At 48.8% G+C, this 17,597-nt stretch overlaps 7 protein-coding genes across 7 annotated transcripts; 4 read left to right on the top strand and 3 right to left on the bottom strand.

The window, feature by feature from the left end:
• Positions 1-78: 78 nt before the first annotated feature.
• Positions 79-1,642, bottom strand: I303_101575 (thioredoxin; the record flags this gene model as incomplete). The annotated part of the gene is made up of 8 exons (XM_018405634.2): positions 79-170; positions 387-963; positions 1,030-1,128; positions 1,201-1,221; positions 1,299-1,355; positions 1,412-1,422; positions 1,478-1,528; positions 1,606-1,642. The coding sequence occupies 8 exons, from the start codon at positions 1,640-1,642 to the stop codon at positions 79-81; spliced, it is 945 nt and encodes a 314-aa protein (XP_018265915.2).
• A 371-nt stretch (positions 1,643-2,013) lies between these two features.
• Positions 2,014-3,039, top strand: I303_101574 (uncharacterized protein; the record flags this gene model as incomplete). The annotated part of the gene is made up of 2 exons (XM_018405635.1): positions 2,014-2,695; positions 2,786-3,039. The coding sequence occupies 2 exons, from the start codon at positions 2,014-2,016 to the stop codon at positions 3,037-3,039; spliced, it is 936 nt and encodes a 311-aa protein (XP_018265916.1).
• A 757-nt stretch (positions 3,040-3,796) lies between these two features.
• Positions 3,797-4,740, top strand: I303_101573 (uncharacterized protein; the record flags this gene model as incomplete). The annotated part of the gene is made up of 3 exons (XM_018405636.1): positions 3,797-4,432; positions 4,511-4,585; positions 4,660-4,740. 3 exons carry the CDS (start codon positions 3,797-3,799, stop codon positions 4,738-4,740), a joined length of 792 nt encoding a protein of 263 aa, XP_018265917.1.
• Positions 4,741-5,154: 414 nt separating this feature from the next.
• On the top strand, positions 5,155-7,864 carry I303_101572 (uncharacterized protein; the record flags this gene model as incomplete). The annotated part of the gene is made up of 14 exons (XM_018405637.1): positions 5,155-5,503; positions 5,586-5,683; positions 5,766-5,963; positions 6,035-6,208; positions 6,284-6,444; positions 6,519-6,561; positions 6,619-6,676; positions 6,730-6,893; positions 6,950-6,961; positions 7,013-7,172; positions 7,229-7,266; positions 7,323-7,393; positions 7,463-7,644; positions 7,695-7,864. 14 exons carry the CDS (start codon positions 5,155-5,157, stop codon positions 7,862-7,864), a joined length of 1,878 nt encoding a protein of 625 aa, XP_018265918.1.
• Positions 7,865-8,063: 199 nt separating this feature from the next.
• I303_101571 (uncharacterized protein) lies at positions 8,064-9,614 on the bottom strand (the record flags this gene model as incomplete). The annotated part of the gene is made up of 5 exons (XM_018405638.1): positions 8,064-8,358; positions 8,475-8,650; positions 8,824-8,925; positions 9,098-9,187; positions 9,402-9,614. The coding sequence occupies 5 exons, from the start codon at positions 9,612-9,614 to the stop codon at positions 8,064-8,066; spliced, it is 876 nt and encodes a 291-aa protein (XP_018265919.1).
• An 834-nt stretch (positions 9,615-10,448) lies between these two features.
• Positions 10,449-12,853, bottom strand: I303_101570 (uncharacterized protein; the record flags this gene model as incomplete). The annotated part of the gene is made up of 6 exons (XM_018405639.1): positions 10,449-11,030; positions 11,102-11,277; positions 11,341-11,794; positions 11,859-12,071; positions 12,182-12,553; positions 12,632-12,853. The coding sequence occupies 6 exons, from the start codon at positions 12,851-12,853 to the stop codon at positions 10,449-10,451; spliced, it is 2,019 nt and encodes a 672-aa protein (XP_018265920.1).
• A 793-nt stretch (positions 12,854-13,646) lies between these two features.
• On the top strand, positions 13,647-16,853 carry I303_101569 (uncharacterized protein; the record flags this gene model as incomplete). Its single annotated transcript, XM_018405640.1, has 6 exons — positions 13,647-13,797; positions 13,875-14,078; positions 14,142-14,535; positions 14,604-15,843; positions 15,908-16,094; positions 16,177-16,853. 6 exons carry the CDS (start codon positions 13,647-13,649, stop codon positions 16,851-16,853), a joined length of 2,853 nt encoding a protein of 950 aa, XP_018265921.1.
• Between the last annotated feature and the right edge of the window lie 744 nt (positions 16,854-17,597).

The raw sequence follows: 17,597 nt of genomic DNA, 5'->3' as shown, positions 1-17,597 counted from the left end.
CACAGACTGATCGATGCACGTACGCACGTACGGCAACTCAGATCTGACTTGGATTCCGTCTGTCCGCAGAGAGCTAATCTAGCCTCTACCCATCAGTCTCTCCAGCATCGATCCACCTCCCCCACCCTGCTGAGTCGCAGCGGCGGGCTTGTCTGCACTTGCATCTCCAGCTGAAAGAAAGAAATGGTGTCAGCCACGTGTGCAAACACAAGTTGCGGAGAATGGCAAGGTGCGGACAAGCTTGCAAAGAGGGATGTCTGCGGGGGAGGGAGAAGCATGGAACGAAGCGACACGTGGATGATAGCAAGCGGCACGGGGAGCATGGTCGGGTAGAAGGTGAAATTGCAAGGCGAAAGGTAGAGGACCAACGGAAAGCAACTACTCACCCGTGCCATGAATATCGATAGAATCAATCCTCGTAGTCTCCTCGTCCTCCTGGTTATCCTTGACCAGAATATGCAAACTTCGCACATTCTGGAATCTAACGAATCTCAAGTCTATCTTATCTCCCTTCACCTGTTCAGGTGTCAATTCCAGTTCTTGCGCAGGATTGAAGTTCTCCGCGTCCGAAAAATCGATATTCGGAGTATTGATGTATAACTTGATTGTCTTCGGTGCTTGTGATGGAGAGATAGCAGAGAAGATAGAGATGGATTTCAACTTGACTTGATCTTGGAACGGTATCGAGATCAACAATTCCGCATCCACATCTGATTCCAAGTAAGATGTTCCTCTTGGTCCTGGATTAGGCCCAACGATAGAAGAAAGAGGGTGGTCGGATGATTCGTTGAGACATGATAATCCGTTCGAGACTATATGTTTGAGCAGCGAGCCGGTCGTATCTGCTGGAGCGGAGGATTTGACGGTGGACGAGGAAGCTGAGGAGGAGCTGGCGGCAGCTGCTGGAGTACCGGCATGCTTAGAGACGAGGTTGTTGAGCTGAGGCGGGGATGCTCCTCGTAGCTATTGCAGACCGTCACACTTAGTCGTGGTAGAGGGTAAAGGGGGAGACGGAGAGGCTGCACTCACCTCGTCTACTTCTCGACCTCCTTTCAAGAACTTGAACGTAGGCATAGCTCTGACCTGGAACCTCTGAGCAAGCTGAGCTTGCCTGTCAACGTCAATTTTCTAGCAACGAAGCAGAAATTCAGCATGATTCGAATGACGTGAAAGGCCTGGACAAGGAAGATGGTGACGCACAACGAATTTGACATGTTTGTACTGCAAGAAAGTGATAGTCAGCCGATACTGGTTCTCAGTCTTGATTCATATCTAGACTCGGAATCTGCAATACTCACGCTATTTGAGAGCTGCTCAAGCACAGGCGCTATAGCATGACACGGTCCGCACCAAACCTGCGTCACTCCGCATCAGACGTGATTTTCGCATCTGCTTCTCACGAATGACGTACCGCATGGAAATCTACCTTTCATTGTCAGCTCCACAGGACACAGAGCCAGCATTCCAGATGACTTACCTATGACGAGAAGTTGATTCGGTGGCAAGTCTCTGACGATACCGTCGAATTCTGTATTTTTGATTGCATCAGCGTCACAGCCCGGAGCTTGCAGAAGCCTCGGTCAGAAGCCGAGACGCGACACGTACGAGCTGTCGACTCTATCTCCGTGATGTTCGGGCTCATGACGAACGCTATGCTTGGTTGACAATGGTTGGAGTGAGCTGAGTCGGGACTGAAGAAGGAAGTCGATGAAGAAGTGTGTCATAGGTTGTGTTGACAATGGACGTGCGTTTGTGTGGAGGTCAAGTGCGACTCATCTCGGTTATGTGAACGTGGCATTCTTGCTTCTGCTGTTTGCGTAAAGTTTCTGCAGTCCAGACGGCGAACGTGTTTCATGACTGAAGCTATATAAGGTATGGAGATCTCACTTGACGGCAGCAGATTGCTTGTCTTAGACTCTTCAGTAATTTCACTTACACGAAGTCACTCCCTCAAATTGCTTGCTTGACCAGCCCTTTACCTTGGCGACCAGCTTACTCCCAATAAACGGCAAGATGTCGCACCCCTCCGGTGGTTACGGCTACTCCGGCACCGGCTCTGATCACAGCGGTCCTAACTTGCAACTTTCTGCTTTAGCCGCCACAATGACAAACAGCGGGACCTCGACAAAGCCCAGCTCTTCGAAAAATGATCCTCTTCGACCTATCTGGCCAGTGACCGCTGATCATAGATATGACCTTCGGCCACACAATCAATACGACTACAACACCGACAGCGAAAATCATCTGAATTTCAACCACAATGCCAGTATCATCACATACTGGACAGAATGGAGGTGCTCTCCTTACCCTGAGAAGCATGGCTGGACACCTTCAAGCGGACGTACGTCGTTAACAGCGTTGGTGAAGGAAGAGCTTTTCAATCAAGTCAAGGAAAGACCTGTGGGCTGGTCGGGCGATTGGCCGTGCTCCACAAAGGTGATGCACAATTATGTCAAATCAGCGGGGCAGACACTGCTGGACTATCACCTAACCAAAGACTCTTCCGTTCCCTACGACCCACAATTCGCCGCGAACTTCGCGGGCACCACGGGCAAGCAACCACCTGCTTGGCTCATCAACGCTCCCGTTGCGTCCGCTCCTCCTCCGCCCTCTTACAATGCTGCGCTGGGTCCCGGACCATATCCAAGCACGATGAACTCTCAATACGCACACACGCCAAGCTATCAAGCCGGTGGTGCCAATTATACTACTACATGATATCAGAACCCTTATGCTGGGGGCACCCAGCCATTGGCATCAGCACCATTCAATCAGGACCTCACAGGTCATGGGGGGTATTCAGACGCCAATCCCTACGGCTATAGCACTGCTGCTTCTGGATACTCCTCAGCCTGGTCGCCCTATACCCCTTTCCAAGAGCAATATCCTTCTGGCGGTGCACCTGCTTATCCGCAGCAACCATACTCCGCGCCACAGCAATCTGGCTCGTCTCAGCAGGATCCTCCCCCCGGTGGATACTACGGCGGAGACTACACTGCTCCCTCCAACACTGGTTGGGGATCCGGTATCGGTCAATGATCTCCCCAAGCCCTCAGCTGGAACCTCGCGAGAACAGGTTTCACTGATTGACAAGGGCCGCAGCGGGATACAGTATAAGCTATGCTCATACCTGCATGCATCCGTCTTTCGTATGTAATGATAGTACTTCTTCCCGATGATTAGAAGATACTACATGTAAACCATGCGTCCACACACATCACTCCGAAATTCATCTTCCTAGTAAAGCCAGCCATATTGCCCTCGCGACTATTTAAGAGAGCCTCAGTACCTCTGAGGCAAGCACACAGAAACAACCGCTTCAAGAGCTTGGCAAGTATACGTTCGTACACTGTAGCTATACTAATCCAGACCCCCAATGGTCCCAATTCAAGCCGCGAAAGGAGCTGTCCAGAATCACGGCAATTCCGATTTCCTGGTACGCGACGAAGCAGAGCTCAAGCGTACTCAACGGGCGTGCTGAGCGTGGCAGCTGCCATATTGCATCGATCCTTTCTCTTGAATCCCTGGAAGCGCCGAATGGTTAATTGCGGATGCAATTGCTCAAAGGTATGGTTCAGCAGATCTTTAACAGAAGCGATGGACCAGGTGTGCAGAATTTACGCAGCACTTAGAGTCTCTCTTGTCGAAATATATCTCTTCGACTACAAAAAGTCGCTTTGATCTTCTAAAGCTTTTATGAGCCATTTAGCGACAACATGCCATACGTGGGTCGCTCGTTTTTCAAGATCTGACAGGAAGCTTTACTAAATTGTTCTCTTTCTCTTGCCAGTCTAACATGGACCCCTCCTACGACTCCGCATATTCAAGGCCCGACAGATCCCAGAATCGATACCGAAAGACACTGCACCAGCTCCTGAGATCCTCGCCTGATCGCTCGAACTCTTCAGATGCTGACAGCCAGAGCTACGACTCGACCTTCAGTCCGACACGTCATAAGTCCTATGACACTGACGAGCTGCACTTTGGTGATTCGAGCGGTGGAAGGGCATCACCAATCTATTATAGCCGTAGTGACGAAGACGAAAGCTCTGATGACGGTCATTCAGGCGGATATCATGGCGGACATTCGGCCGAGTACCGTGGTGTATTTCCGAGTAGAGATGAAACACCCACACCGGACCGACGACAATACTTGGGTGATGACGAGAGTCTTCCCGGCCCGAGCGCAGGATACCAGTCCTCCTTTTACCACATTGACACCAGCCGAGGGGCATCCTTGAGCCCTCCATACCCCTTGGATGATGAAGCGATAGCTAGATCTATTCTAGAAAGCGGATATAAGTCGGGTCCCAACAACAACAACTCTTCAGAGTTGCGCCAGACCTACTCGACAGACGCCTGGGGTTATGAAAATTCGCCCTCTGGGTCCCGCTTTGACGACTACAGTGGGGACATTCAATATAACGATGAAGTGAGAGCTTTCTTCTGTTCTTCATGCTAATCGCTACACCACGCAAGGGTCGGCTGCTGACGTCTGCGTTCGTCATAGGAAGTCGAGCTTGAACACCCGAGGGTCCAAAGATACATTGATGACCGCGCCCCGAGCTGGGTATCGGACCTACAGGTAAGTTTGGTTTCGTGCTCGTCCACTGTCATTAGTGAAGGTATTTTGCACGTGTTGATGCACCGTTTTCGCAGACACGTGTGGAGGATCCTGGATATAGCTTGAAAGACGATTACAGTTCCCCATTTTCATCCAAAGACTCTGGGTGGAACTGAGTATCGGGCTATTTGCGCAATCGTTATGTACGTTCCCAGCTTTCAATAGCTGGGGCGTGATGTATAGCGTGACCTACTTCGCATTGGTGGGCTTGATCAGGTTGGTTTGGGCATTGTCGAGACGCAATCCTGTTCCAATGGTAGCGATTGCTCGTGCTTTGGCCGTGTCAGTATCCATCTGTACACATTCTGCTTCTGTGCTTGATTGTTGAGACCTGCATGGATGTGGGTGCCAGGTATTCGTGCCTTTTGCGCTCATACAGCAACCGACGATCCTGCCCACCGTGGGAAATGTGTTTGCAAGTGGAGGTCGTCCAATTCATCGGGTCAGTGCGATAACACCAGAAAACGACAGCTGTTTTATCATATCTCTCTCCAATATGTTCTTCCTTACGCTGTAATCTATCTAGTAGTATGTCTGATCCAACTCTCAGGCGTCGGATCCCTGCTGCAGGCTCGGCAACTCCTTTCACACCGTACCAACGACACCCACCACCACCTAACAGAGGTCATCCGACTCGCTCGTTACACATCTCACTCTCTTTACTCATTCTAGGGATTTTCGTGGTTTACGCTCAGAAACACCAGACCTTCTACAGGCCCGCTACGTCTTATACGGTGGATGGACAGCAACTACCGGTAAAGTATGCTTTATGCTCGAAAGAGGGCGCAAAGGTGTATACAATTCCCGAGGATGAAGGTGTAGGACCGACTGAGTGCGTTGTAGTGGATCAAGGTGTTGTAGTGGATACAGGCAGTGTCGGTGAGTGATCTGTATGTCTGGAGACCTTGTCGTGTCCTTATTGACCAGCTGCTGTTGTTGATGCTGCGATCAATCATATTAGGTAAGATACGGCGAAAGTGGATAACCAGTATATATGGTCAAAAACCTATGAATGCCATGAAAATTATTTATCTTCGTCCCGGTCATACTCTGACACCTGTGAGTCGAATCACTTGTCATACCAATCCTACCTATATCGCTGCTCAACCTTCTGCTTCTTGGAAAAACCCATCAAAACCAGGGCTTCATCGACTCGCATGGTCATCCTCTGATATACGGCCATGCCCAACAACTCCCCCTACACGGCTGCAAATCTGTCGCAGAAGTGATTACTCGAGTCGAGGAATTTGTCAAGAACAATCCACTGAAGCCAGGCGCATGGATCGAGGGTCTAGGTTGGGATCAGAATATCTGGGAAGGCAAGGAGTTTCCTACCGCTGTGAGATGCAGTCAGCACTTTCAATACCTCACGAGAATTGCGATATTGACTTTGGCATGTTCTTGGCATAGGACGATTTCACCTCCTCGCCAATCCTCAAGGACCTGCCCATCAGTCTGTCGAGGGTCGATTTCCATGTAGAATGGGTATCTCCTGCCATCTTGAGGCAGCTTGGGGACAATATACCGGATGTTCAGGGTGGTCAAGTAGTGAGAGACGACAACAGGAGACCAACCGGAATCTTTGTGAGCTGTTCGACACGCCTCGCGGTCCATGGGTGACGTAGTGAGTTCAGCTGATGGTCGATATCGGAGTGACAGGTCGATAACGCGATCGACATGCTGACTGCAATACGGCCGCCGTGGACAGACGAGGACAGAGAACGATATCTCAACATTATGCTCAATGATGCTATGAGTAAAGGATTAACAGGTGTGCATGACGCCCAAGGTTTCTTGAGGGAGGTGCCATTCTGGAGAAAGTGAGATAGCGCTTAAATTACCGGCTTCCATGGCACATAAGATATCACTGACTTATTTCATGTCTGTTTAATAGAATGGCACTAGAAGGCAAACTACCTATACGATTCTACCAGATGGTGAGCCGAACTGTTGATCGGTTTTGGCCTATGTAATTGAAGCTGATCATCAACAAGCTGAAATGCGAGGACGAAGACTTTTGTGGCGATAAGGTTGAGCAAATTGTTGATGAGGGTTAGTCCTCTACTGTTTCCAAATTACACGGAAAATTGATAAAAATCGTCCAGACTCGCATTTCACCCTTCGGTCGGTCAAACTGTTTGGAGATGGAGCCCTCGGGTCTAGGGGCGCGGCTCTGATAGATGACTATACCGACAAGCCGGGATGGAAGGGTTTCATGCTGAAGCCAGAAGAAGTCTGGGCTCCCTTGATCAAGCAGTGGTATGAGGCTGTGAGTAGGTATACAGCTGCCGAGATGTACAGATGCTGACAGATCCGCATCGGTAGGGCTGGCAAGTAGTGAGCTTATGAAATCTCATTCAATTCTGAGTTCCCGCTGAGGAATTTTAGAATGTCCATACAATTGGTGATCGAGCGGCGCACGTTGTTTTGGATGCTATCGAAGCTGCGATAGGGGAAAATGCAGAACGAGGCAAATCAGCTAGATTCCGACTCGAACATGCTCAAATCATGACGCAAGCAGATATCGAGCGTGCTGCGCGTTTAGGAGGTGAGCAGAAGTCGACAAGCTTGTATGTAATTTCAGCTGACAGTTTTGCATGACAGTTATCGCCAGTGTGCAGCCGACCCACGCTACTAGTGATGTGAGTCAGGCATCTTATGCACGCCACTGCGGCTGATGGCTGTTATCGCTGGGCAGATGTGGTACGCTGAAGACCGGCTTGGTCCTCAACGTATCAAAGGTGCTTATGCATGGCGAAGCTACTTGAAGTGAGTCGTGACGACGTCTGTACGCGGAAAGTGTTAGATTTCGGCTGATTCTTACGGTTTGCCAACCAGTCATGGAGGTAGAATAACCCTAGGATCGGATTTCCCAGTAGAATCGATTGATCCCTTGAAAGGGTTTTATGCCGCTGTGACAAGGTTATCGGAAGATGGAAAATCGCCTCATGGTAAAGGCGGGTGGTACTCTGCTGAGAAGTTGACCAGGGAAGAAGCTCTTCGTGGGATGACCATTGATGGTATGTCCACGTTCTCCGTTCGTCAGTATCGATCCTGACGATCACTTTAGGCGCATATGCTTCTTTCAGCAATACGACGGGATCACTGACTGTAGGCAGAAAGTTCGATGCGGTCATTTGGGACGATGACCTCATGTCCGTTCCGGATAATGAGATTCTGGAAGTCAAGGCGAAGGGGGTGATTGTTGATGGGAAGTTGGTCTGGGGATCCTTGAAATAAGTGGGTACCTTCTCCTTCCTGCCAATTCATCGAAGAGACCAATTCTTTAGTTGCACGGTAAGGATGGCTGACTCAACGGATGGCAACAGGGCACATAAACCAAACAATGATGGCTAAAGACAAGAGGATGTAACATTGAAACCCGCGCCGCACATATCTGCAAAGCACATTGCATCGAGAATACAATATGAGTTCATCCTTAAACCTCCTCGATGCGATTACGACTTTCCTCTCTATACGTTCTGAACTTCTCCTTGATCTTCAGATCTTTACCGAACACCTCCTTCTCCAAGTCCGTGTTCCTGACCCACGTATGATCATCAGTACCATCCCCTTTGATCCCTGGGAAAATTGCGTTGAGCGATTGTGACATGTTCGCCTCGTCAAGCGATAAGATCAACCTCAACTTCAACCAAAACCCAAATTTACGTGTCGCTCGACGACTCGGCGAGATCTGGCCGGCGGGTATCGTCCCTGCTGAAGGCACCAGCAACCTACAAACATTTGAGTGATCAACATTCTCCATTGAGATAAGCCCCATCGCATCCACAGTCACTATTCAGGGCGATTGCTAATTAGACAAAAATGATTCGGGATGAAGCGGACTCACGAAAAGAGTGTCGCCCAGAATAACGGGAAGAGGATCTCCAAGACTAACCAGAGAGGAGCGGACACCCTGAAAGCTACGATGAAGTATGACAATAAATTGGGAATAGCTGAAATTAGGGCGCCGAGTACGGGGATAGTGTTGAATGCTGTGGATACGCCTAGGCCGACTTTACCTATCTGGAGCGGGAATATCGAGGTCGGGTATCGAAGGAATCGAACTCATACATCAGCGCAAACAAAAAGACGAAATTGATATTTGAGATGCAGTAGATGATACTGCACTGTGTTCCATCAAGGTGCAGTCTCAATTTCACAGTGTAGGACAGTACAGTATAATACGGGATACTCACGGGTAAAGGTACGAGTCGTTCCATCAGAACCGCATAAGTGCGCATATACGTTATGGAAGATCGGTGGGAAGGTATGAGTTGTTTAAGTTCTTTCTTGCTGCACTGTTACAAATCACGAACCACAAGCGGTGAGAGTGAGTCAGCCATGCAATACAGTAAAGTCAACCATGAACTGGAGCCGGATCTTCTCTCGATTTTCACTTGTGTGGCGATCCGACCACCAAAGAGTTTTTGTAGGAAGTAAACAGTATGCTCCTCCTCAAACCTGACTCACGATTTTCAGGTCGTTTGAAGAGAAACAACCACTCGAGCCCTTTGTTTTCTTGTTATATTCAGAAATCAAGCAGAAGATCCTATAGAAGGGCTGGAGTAGTGGCACAATGCCGTTTCGCACATGGTAGATCCAAACAGCCCAGTAACGTAAATATAATCAGTACTCAGTATTCAGTGAGAAGTCAGGTCATGTCAGTCAGTATGGACTTGGCAGTGTTGGTGTTGGACTTGGGAACGGCCATGAATGAGTACTGTGACTGTGATTGTGAGGTCGGATCAATCTGAGCGAATGAATGCTCACCCACCTGCGCATCACCATGCTCATAAGCCCTCCTGGCGCTCTTGACTAGATACTCTACCGTCCTGAAATGGTCCCTTTTCTTCTCTGCGATTAGGAGCACATCCTCGTATTTCGAAGGTATGACGTATTTCCTCTTGCCGTCTTTCGAGCGCATGTTGGTTAGAGAGCCGTCGACTATGTGGTCGACGGCGTATAAGCCGGCTTTGATCATTACCATTGTGCCTCCCGTTTTCTGCTTTTTGCTTTTTGTTTGTTATTTGTTGTTTGTTGTTTGTTGTTTCTCGTGCTCTGTCAGTGAAGCTGAGGGTATTCCTGGTCTTCTATCTTTTACACCTCTGACAGATACTGTACTTCAGTCAAATTGTACGACTTTGTGCTGTTGGACTCAACAATGATTTGTGCTGCTTTGATGTAGGGGGAGTGAGTTACAGTACAGAAGACTTTGATGTTGACATCAACAGTTTTGGCTTTTGTTTTTTTGGCTTTTGACGGCGGTGGCGCTGGCGTTGGAAGCCTTTTTAATCAGACAGGTCAACTTATTATAGGATACTATATATATATATATATATATATGGACGAGTCACTCTCATGGATATACTGTAGATACGCTAAAAGATGGATTCGTTCATGTGGACACCTCGCCATCCGTGTCGGGGAGTCTCCAAGAAGATCAACGATCGGAATGAACCAGATGTCACAACTGCTATTGTGGCCTGATCCTTCATCCGGTCTCATGTACGTCGCGATGAAACTTCATGCTTCCCTCCTTTGGCCGACTCACTTGTTGAAAGGGACGTCAAACGGCATCATGGGGAACATGAAAAAGCAGCACTTTTCACGACAACAAAACATGCTAGGTCCTGGGGAAACTTGTAACGCAGTATGGTCATGAGATCCATCAATGGTATAGAATGGAAGATATAGAAATACATACAAGGTAATCACCCAAATCCAAATCCAAAGAATATCAAAATTGGATGTGACACACGTCTAACGGCCAGAAAGCCAAGATCTGTAACAGCAGAGAAGAGAAAGACAGACCAGACCGGACCTATCGTCGCTCAGTCTTTCCTCCTTTCCTCTTTCCAGCCAACATCCACTTAGGTCTCGTGATCGGGATATGTCTATCCGACTCCGAGGCTTTCGCCAACCTGTTCGGTAGACGTTGTGCGAAATCTCGCAGTTCATTGGCTTTATCAGACTGTCCAGTAGTCGCGAGACCCGCCATTTGTCTATTACTTCGTGGAGCTCTCGACGCGGAGACGGCCATACCGCTCTTCGTTCGGATCGGTTTACTCTTGGACGGTCGAGCCTCGCCATCCATATCCATGTCGACATCCATATCACCTTCTGCTGCTGCTTGGGCAGCGACAGCATCACGAGCTTCAGCAGCTTCCCAAGCTTCTTTCTTGCCTTCCATCAATCTGGCAGCACGTTTCTCGAGGGCAAGAGGATCGTGCCCTGATTTCCTCATACCGGTCGTGAATTCTGATAAAGTGACATGACGTTTCTTTCGAGGGATGATAGGTCGATTTTGTAAATGGTTCTTCTCCTGAGATATCTTCTTAATGGATGCTTTCTTCTTGCGGATTTGGTCGGCTGCATCTTGGAATTCTTCTTCATCGGAATCGAGCTGCAACTCATACCGCCGTATCAGCATTTTGCATAGTTGGAGCAAAGAATGTGCAAATCAGCAAGACTCACCATCTCAGACTCGTCAGATGCGTAGAATCCTTGTGCTTCTAAAGCTTCTTCTTCCCTTTCTAACGCCTCAAGCTTCTCAGCGATATCAGGATCGATAAAGTCGGCAACGTTCTTTCCGTTGAGGAATTCGGGTATTTTATCGTACTTCCAAGTATCGTCGGCAAGGATGTAGTCCTCTGCAAATTGCATAGAACATCAGCTGGTTTCTGGTAGTTGAGCAAATATGGGTTTTGACTTACTCTTGGTATCGGCAGAATAGATACCCATACCGGACAACTCCATCTCTTGCTCTTCGTCTCTTTGCAACTTCCTCCTGTTGGGATCCTCTTTATCATACTTGACCCTGTGTTTGACGGCTTCAGGTATGAATGGCGTCCTCTCCACATCGTCTCTCTTCTGGGGTACGGCAACGTGGATCTTGTTGGCGACCATCTCAATTCTGTTTCCCTTGAGCTTCTGTTCAACTCGATGAGCTAACAAAGCATCACATGATACATTCCTAACGTCCATCACACCTTCTTCGGAGTACGTTGATGCTTCGACTACGGTGACTGACTTGTCGTCCAAGATAGTTTGGACAAAAGCTCTGTTTTCGTCTGATAGATCGGCTAATCGGACGATGTCGATCTTGTTGATGACGAGGATGGTGGGCTTATTGGTGAACAATGGCTTGATGGAATGGAATAGCTTGCACTGTGACGGACCGCGACGATTAGCCGCTGTGTATACGGTTAGTATCGTAGGATAGATAACTCACCTGAGCTTCGATAGTATAACCACATTGTTCACTCAAATCCATGAAATACAGAACAGCACTTCGCAGATGGGCCAAAGCGGTGATAGATTGCATCTCGATGGTGTTCATCTCCTCCAAGGGGTGATCGAGCACTCCTGGAGTATCAATGACTTGCCATCTGAGGTACTTGTAGTCCATGTGACCGACAAAGAGCGATTTGGTGGTGAAAGCGTACTGCAGAGCAGGCGTAAAAATCAGTACCCATTTATCAGTACCCATTTATAGTGGAAAAATGGTACATAAACGGGCCAGAATAGGACGCAAGGTAGAAAAGGGCAACTTACAGGTTGAACATCGACATCGGCCCTTGTAATCTTGTTGACGAAACTACTCTTTCCGACATTCGGGTAACCGCAGATAAGCAATGTTCGGGTGTTGGGGTCTATAGCTGGCAATCGGGAGATATGTTGTCGAACTTGTTCGAGATACGCTAATGGGTCTTTCTGCCTTCTCATGATAGTTGCCATACGACCCAAAGCTGCCTTCTTCAATTGTTTACATCTGTACAACGAGTCTCCGAACTTTAATAATCGGTTGTAATCCTTTGATACTTGTGAAATCAAGTGTCGAGCGGTGTTGATTTGGCCCAAAGCTAATTTGTAGTGGTTTTTGTCGTACAGCACGTTCAACAAAGACGATAAGAAAGGGTGTAAGTTCTAATCACGAGATGTAAAGTCAGCTGTATATCGTTACAAGCGTTATGGATAGCAGGGGTGAACGATGAAGATACTTACGTCGAGCACAGGGAACTCGGAGATGATTTTGCCTAATTTCTCGTCAAAGGCATCTTGAGTGAACTTGACTTTTCGCATGTAGAAATTCCTGATACGGGATATCTTGAAGTTCTTGTGGATGACGGTGGGTGTCTTCCTCATGGTAGCATTGAGAACAATGTCTATGAAGTCCGACGAGGTCGGCACGGGGGTGATCCGCTGTAATCCAGCTACTGAGGACATCTTGGGCGATCTCTACTTGGTGGTGGCAAGGAGGGGGAGGGGAGGGAAGGGGGATTCTGCGCTTCGGCAAAGAGCTAGTGAAAGCCAGCGAAAGTTTGGATGATGATGAAGAAGAAAGAACGGCCGTGGTGTTGATGGATAGCCTGATGAAGATACAGCCTTTTGTGATAGTGGATGAGATTGACCAGTTGTGAGCATGAAAACCTTCAAAATGCGATGGACTTGACTAAACTTGAAAATATCAAAATATTGAAAATCTCCACACCAACCGCCCTGAGTGGATGCTCATGATGTGGCAATCAAAAGGCAAGCTTTGCTTTTGGCAAATTGATAATGTGCGGTCGCGTGGTCAAAATCTGATATGGAGTCGGTGTATTTCGGAGAAGGTTGATTGATGGATTGAATGTGGCGGATGAGGTTCGCTTAGACCAGGTGAAGAAACGCGGAGACCCTTGCGTCTGTATGCGGCATAGAGCATAGAGCATTGTAGAAGCACGCACCTACACCACACAATTTCAACATTGCATCAAAAGATCAAATCAACTTCTCATCTCTCTCTCCACATATATCAATCCATATACTGCTTGGTTCAGCAAATAACCAAACAACAGCAGCACGCATATCAGGCGGTTCGCAAGAATATTGCTTGCACCTTGATTCCCAAGTCGATTGTTCGATTTTTCCGTTTTGAATTTGGAGTTTCAAAAGGTTCATTGAATCGCTCCTTCAGTAACATATCCACTCTCAACACTTCCCTTCCCTCAGCACCCATCATTCTTCGATCCACTACACAATGGCATCAGTAGATGAATTAGCCGTGAAGTACTCTTCGCAACTCTCGCAACTGCAAGCGATTTTCCCCTCATGGGACGAAGGAGACCTAGTATTCACGTTGCAAGATACAAAAGGAAATGTCGAGGAAGCCGCATTGAGCATCACAGAGGGTAAGCACTTTCCCTTTTACAACTGCACAATAAATCTTAGACTGCCAAGCTCACTCACGGGACTGCGCTGTGATTAGGCCGTGCATCGCAATTCACCTCGGCTACAAAGAAGAAGCCGACCAAGTCAAAGGAAACTTACACCAGCAAGGGTCACTCGAACCGAAATGCCGATACAGGCGGTTGGGAAGCTGTGAACGGTGAAGGATTTGGATCAAGAGGTGACAGGCCGGCTCGTGGCGGACGTGGTGGTGCTCGAGGCGGTCGAGGTGGACGTGGAGGTGGTGAGTTATGCATTTCCCTCCTTTTCCCCTAGAATGAGTCTTTCGGTGCTAACGAAGATCCAGAACCGTTCCGTGGTGGTCGAGGTGGACGAGGGGGTATTAGAGGCGGTCGAGGTGGAGCAAGCAATGTCAATGGCTCCTCAAAGGCTGCGCAAAATGGCGAATTCCCGACTACCACCGCTACGACTACAGAAGGGTGGGCCAACCAAGTCCAACAAGCTACTTCGGCCGAGGATCAAGAGCAAGAGACCAACGAAACCATCGCTGATACATCCAAAGGTGAAGACTTCTCCGCATCTGGTGGCTGGGGCGACGCGCCCGCTCCCAAGGAATTAGCAAAAGCAGCTAAGACTGGTGGTACAGGTTGGCAAAAGGATATCGAGAAACCGGTACAAGTCGCATCTTCCTCTGTCCCGCCGGCGGCCAAGCCTAAGTTGACTTGGGCCCAAATCGCTAAGTAAGTCAACTCATTCCTCTCTTTTCTCTCCGACTTCTTACATAGCCTGACGCCGTGACTCATCACAGGCCGATCGAGAAACCCAAACCTGTTCCTCCACCCGCACCTGTCGCACCCGAACCTTTACCCGAGCCAGAATCAGAACCGACCACAACCTCTGATGAACCCGTAGCTCAAGCTCAAGGCGAAGTTGCACCTGCAGCATTAGAAGAGACTCCGGCAGAGGAGGTAGCGGCGCTAGGAGATGCCCCTGCACCACAAGAGACTGAGGAAGCCGCTGCTGCTATAGAGGACGCTCCAGCTGCCGAGGAGCCTTTCACTGCCGCCCCCGCTGAAGATCTGTTACCCGAGGAGACTGTCCCTGCGCAAGCTGAAACTTCGGCTGATGCTTGGGAGTCTGATCCTGCGATTGCCGGATCTGGAGCTCAACCCGAATGGGCTAAAGCCGAACCTGCCGCTGCCGCTGAACCAGTGACAACTTACCAAGGACCACCAGGTTTCAACAGCGTTGCTGCCAAGGCTGCTCCAGGTGTACAGATCGCTCAACAACCTCGATCTAGCTCTAGAGCCGCACAAAGGTACAAGGATGCCGAAGGACAAGGTGTTGTTCTTCCCCCAACAGCTCAAGGCTTAGCCGGTATGGAAATGCAATTTGGTTCTCTCAGCTTTGGCGGTATCAACGGTGACGGTGTCGACTCGCCTGTACCGCCTGAACAACCCAAACAGGAGACCCCCTTACAAGCTGCCCCCATTCCCGCTCCGATCGCCGCTTCTCCTGTCCGCGCTACTCAACCATCTGCCCCCGCAGCCCAAGTCTCTCAACCTCAACAACCCTCAGCTCCCACCCCATCTGCTGCTCCCGCTGCCCCCTCTTCTTCAGTACCATCAGCTCCCTACTACTCTCAACCTCAACAAACCGCTCAACCTGCTCAATCCCAACAACAATCATACACCTCTCCTCATCAAACGCTTCAACAACAAATGCAAGCCTACCAATACTTGCAACAACAACAAGCTGCTCCGGCACACACACAGCAACAAGATCAAGCGTCACAAGCCAACCAGTACTACCGACAACAAGACTTCTACAACTCAATCGGTTCTCAACCTCAACAACAGACCGACACCCAAGGACAACAAGCTGGGCAAACCCAATCTGCTCAACAACAACAACAGCAGCAACCAACCTCCAGCCCATACGATACTCCCTTCGGCGCTTTCGGACAACAATCCCACTTGTTCGGTCAACCTGCGCAACAGCAATCTCAACATTCGCAAGCTAATGACCCATACGGTGCTGCCCACCGAGTAAGTGCTATTGCGTTGTTTCCCCGTAATGTATGATGCTGATGCTGTTTGCCCATATCTTTAGGCTTATGACTCATACAGCGCCAGTGGATACCCTCGACCACCAGTCGATGAGCCCAAAGCCGCTGCTCCAGCTCCTTCTCACACTCCTTCTGCTCCTAGCCAACCGCCTCACCAACAAAGCGGCTACTACTCGCAAATGGGCAACATGGGTTACTACCAACAAGGTCCTTACAACCCATACTACCAATGTGAGTGAAGTTCAAACTTATCTTTAGCAGTCTCATCGTGGTGGGAGAAATGGCTGACGGTGATTACGAATCTGCTGCTCAGATGGTCAAGCTCCCCAAGCTGGTTTCCAACAGTACTATCCGTTAGCTCAACGAAACTTGTATGGTCAGCCAGCTCCCCAAGCTCCACCTGCTCCTATCCAAGGTAGCAAGCCTCAACCGCCCTCTTCTCACTCGCCATATGGTCAACCTCCCTCCGGATACCCTTCATCCAACGCTTACGATGATCAATCTTTCGGGGGTCTCGGTCGATACGGTGATTCCGCGAACAAGCAGACTCCTACCGCTGGACAAGGTCAAGGTCAAGGTCAACAGCAATCTCAAACTCCTGGTCAAGGAGGAAACTCGTTAGCTCCGGGATCATACAATTCTCAACAAGGCTTACACAACTTCCTTGGATCTTCCAACACTTCCTCTTCAGCTGCTTCCAACGTCAATGTAGGCGGTAACAGGGCTCAAGCAGCCACCCCTGATGATGGATTCAAATCTCAATCCTCGCTTCAGGGTAGATCAGCCCAACAAGGACAGCAAGGCCAACAACACCAACAGCAGCAGCAACAAGCTGCTGCGGCGCAGAACAACCAAGCTGCCAATGCCGCTCAACAAGGGTTCAACTCGTACCCTTACGGAGGCGGATACGGCGGACAAGATTGGGGACATTACGCTGCGGCCGGTCATTATGGAAGTAGAAATGGATATGGACAACACTGGCAACAGTAGGCTAGTAGCCGGTGGGTTCAGTTGGTGATACGGCTTCCCTCATCATCGTCTTCGTCCTCAAATGCAACTCCAAATCTTAGGCCAAAGCGAATGCAAAACGCATCTAATCACTTCTGCATCATTCACTCAAATTGCAATGTAAACAAATTACAACATCACATCAAGGAGGATACTTTCTTTCTTTTCTTCTTTTTGTCTGTTCAACAAAATCAATCATTAAGATGACAATATGCTTGAAAATCAAGATTTGAATCCAGCAGAATCATTCACATAGGTATAGGACGTGTACCATCCTCAGTTTGGCCTAGATAGATTATCCTGTTTATCTTGATCTTTGACTTCACGAGATGCATGATTCTTCCTATCTTGATGCGAAGACAAGGCTGAGTGGTGTGAGTTGCAGAGGTTCAGTTGCAAATCATGATATGTTGGGAAATTGTTCTATTCGTGGTGTATCAAGAAAAATGGTGCCGCGGCCGTGCAATTTTATACGGCGTACACCTTGGTCTGAGTCCCACTGATAGACGGGCGTGCTGGCAGGTCGAATTGGATCAAAGCTCATGAAAAAGTACATAATGCATGATTGATGTTTGGAGATTGCTGAGATTGCTGAGATCGCTTGCTTTGGGATATGTTTTACATATACAGATGGAAGATAATAGAGATATCTCGACCATTACCCCATAATGACTGCTTACTTTGAGACATCTAAACTGCCTTGATGTCATGCGAGCAATCCAGAGG

Source organism: Kwoniella dejecticola, chromosome 2 (assembly GCF_000512565.2).
Source record: "Kwoniella dejecticola CBS 10117 chromosome 2, complete sequence".
Lineage (NCBI taxonomy): Eukaryota > Fungi > Basidiomycota > Tremellomycetes > Tremellales > Cryptococcaceae > Kwoniella > Kwoniella dejecticola.
The sequence above is the reverse complement of the archived record's forward strand: the minus strand, read 5'-3'. Positions and strand labels throughout refer to the sequence as shown.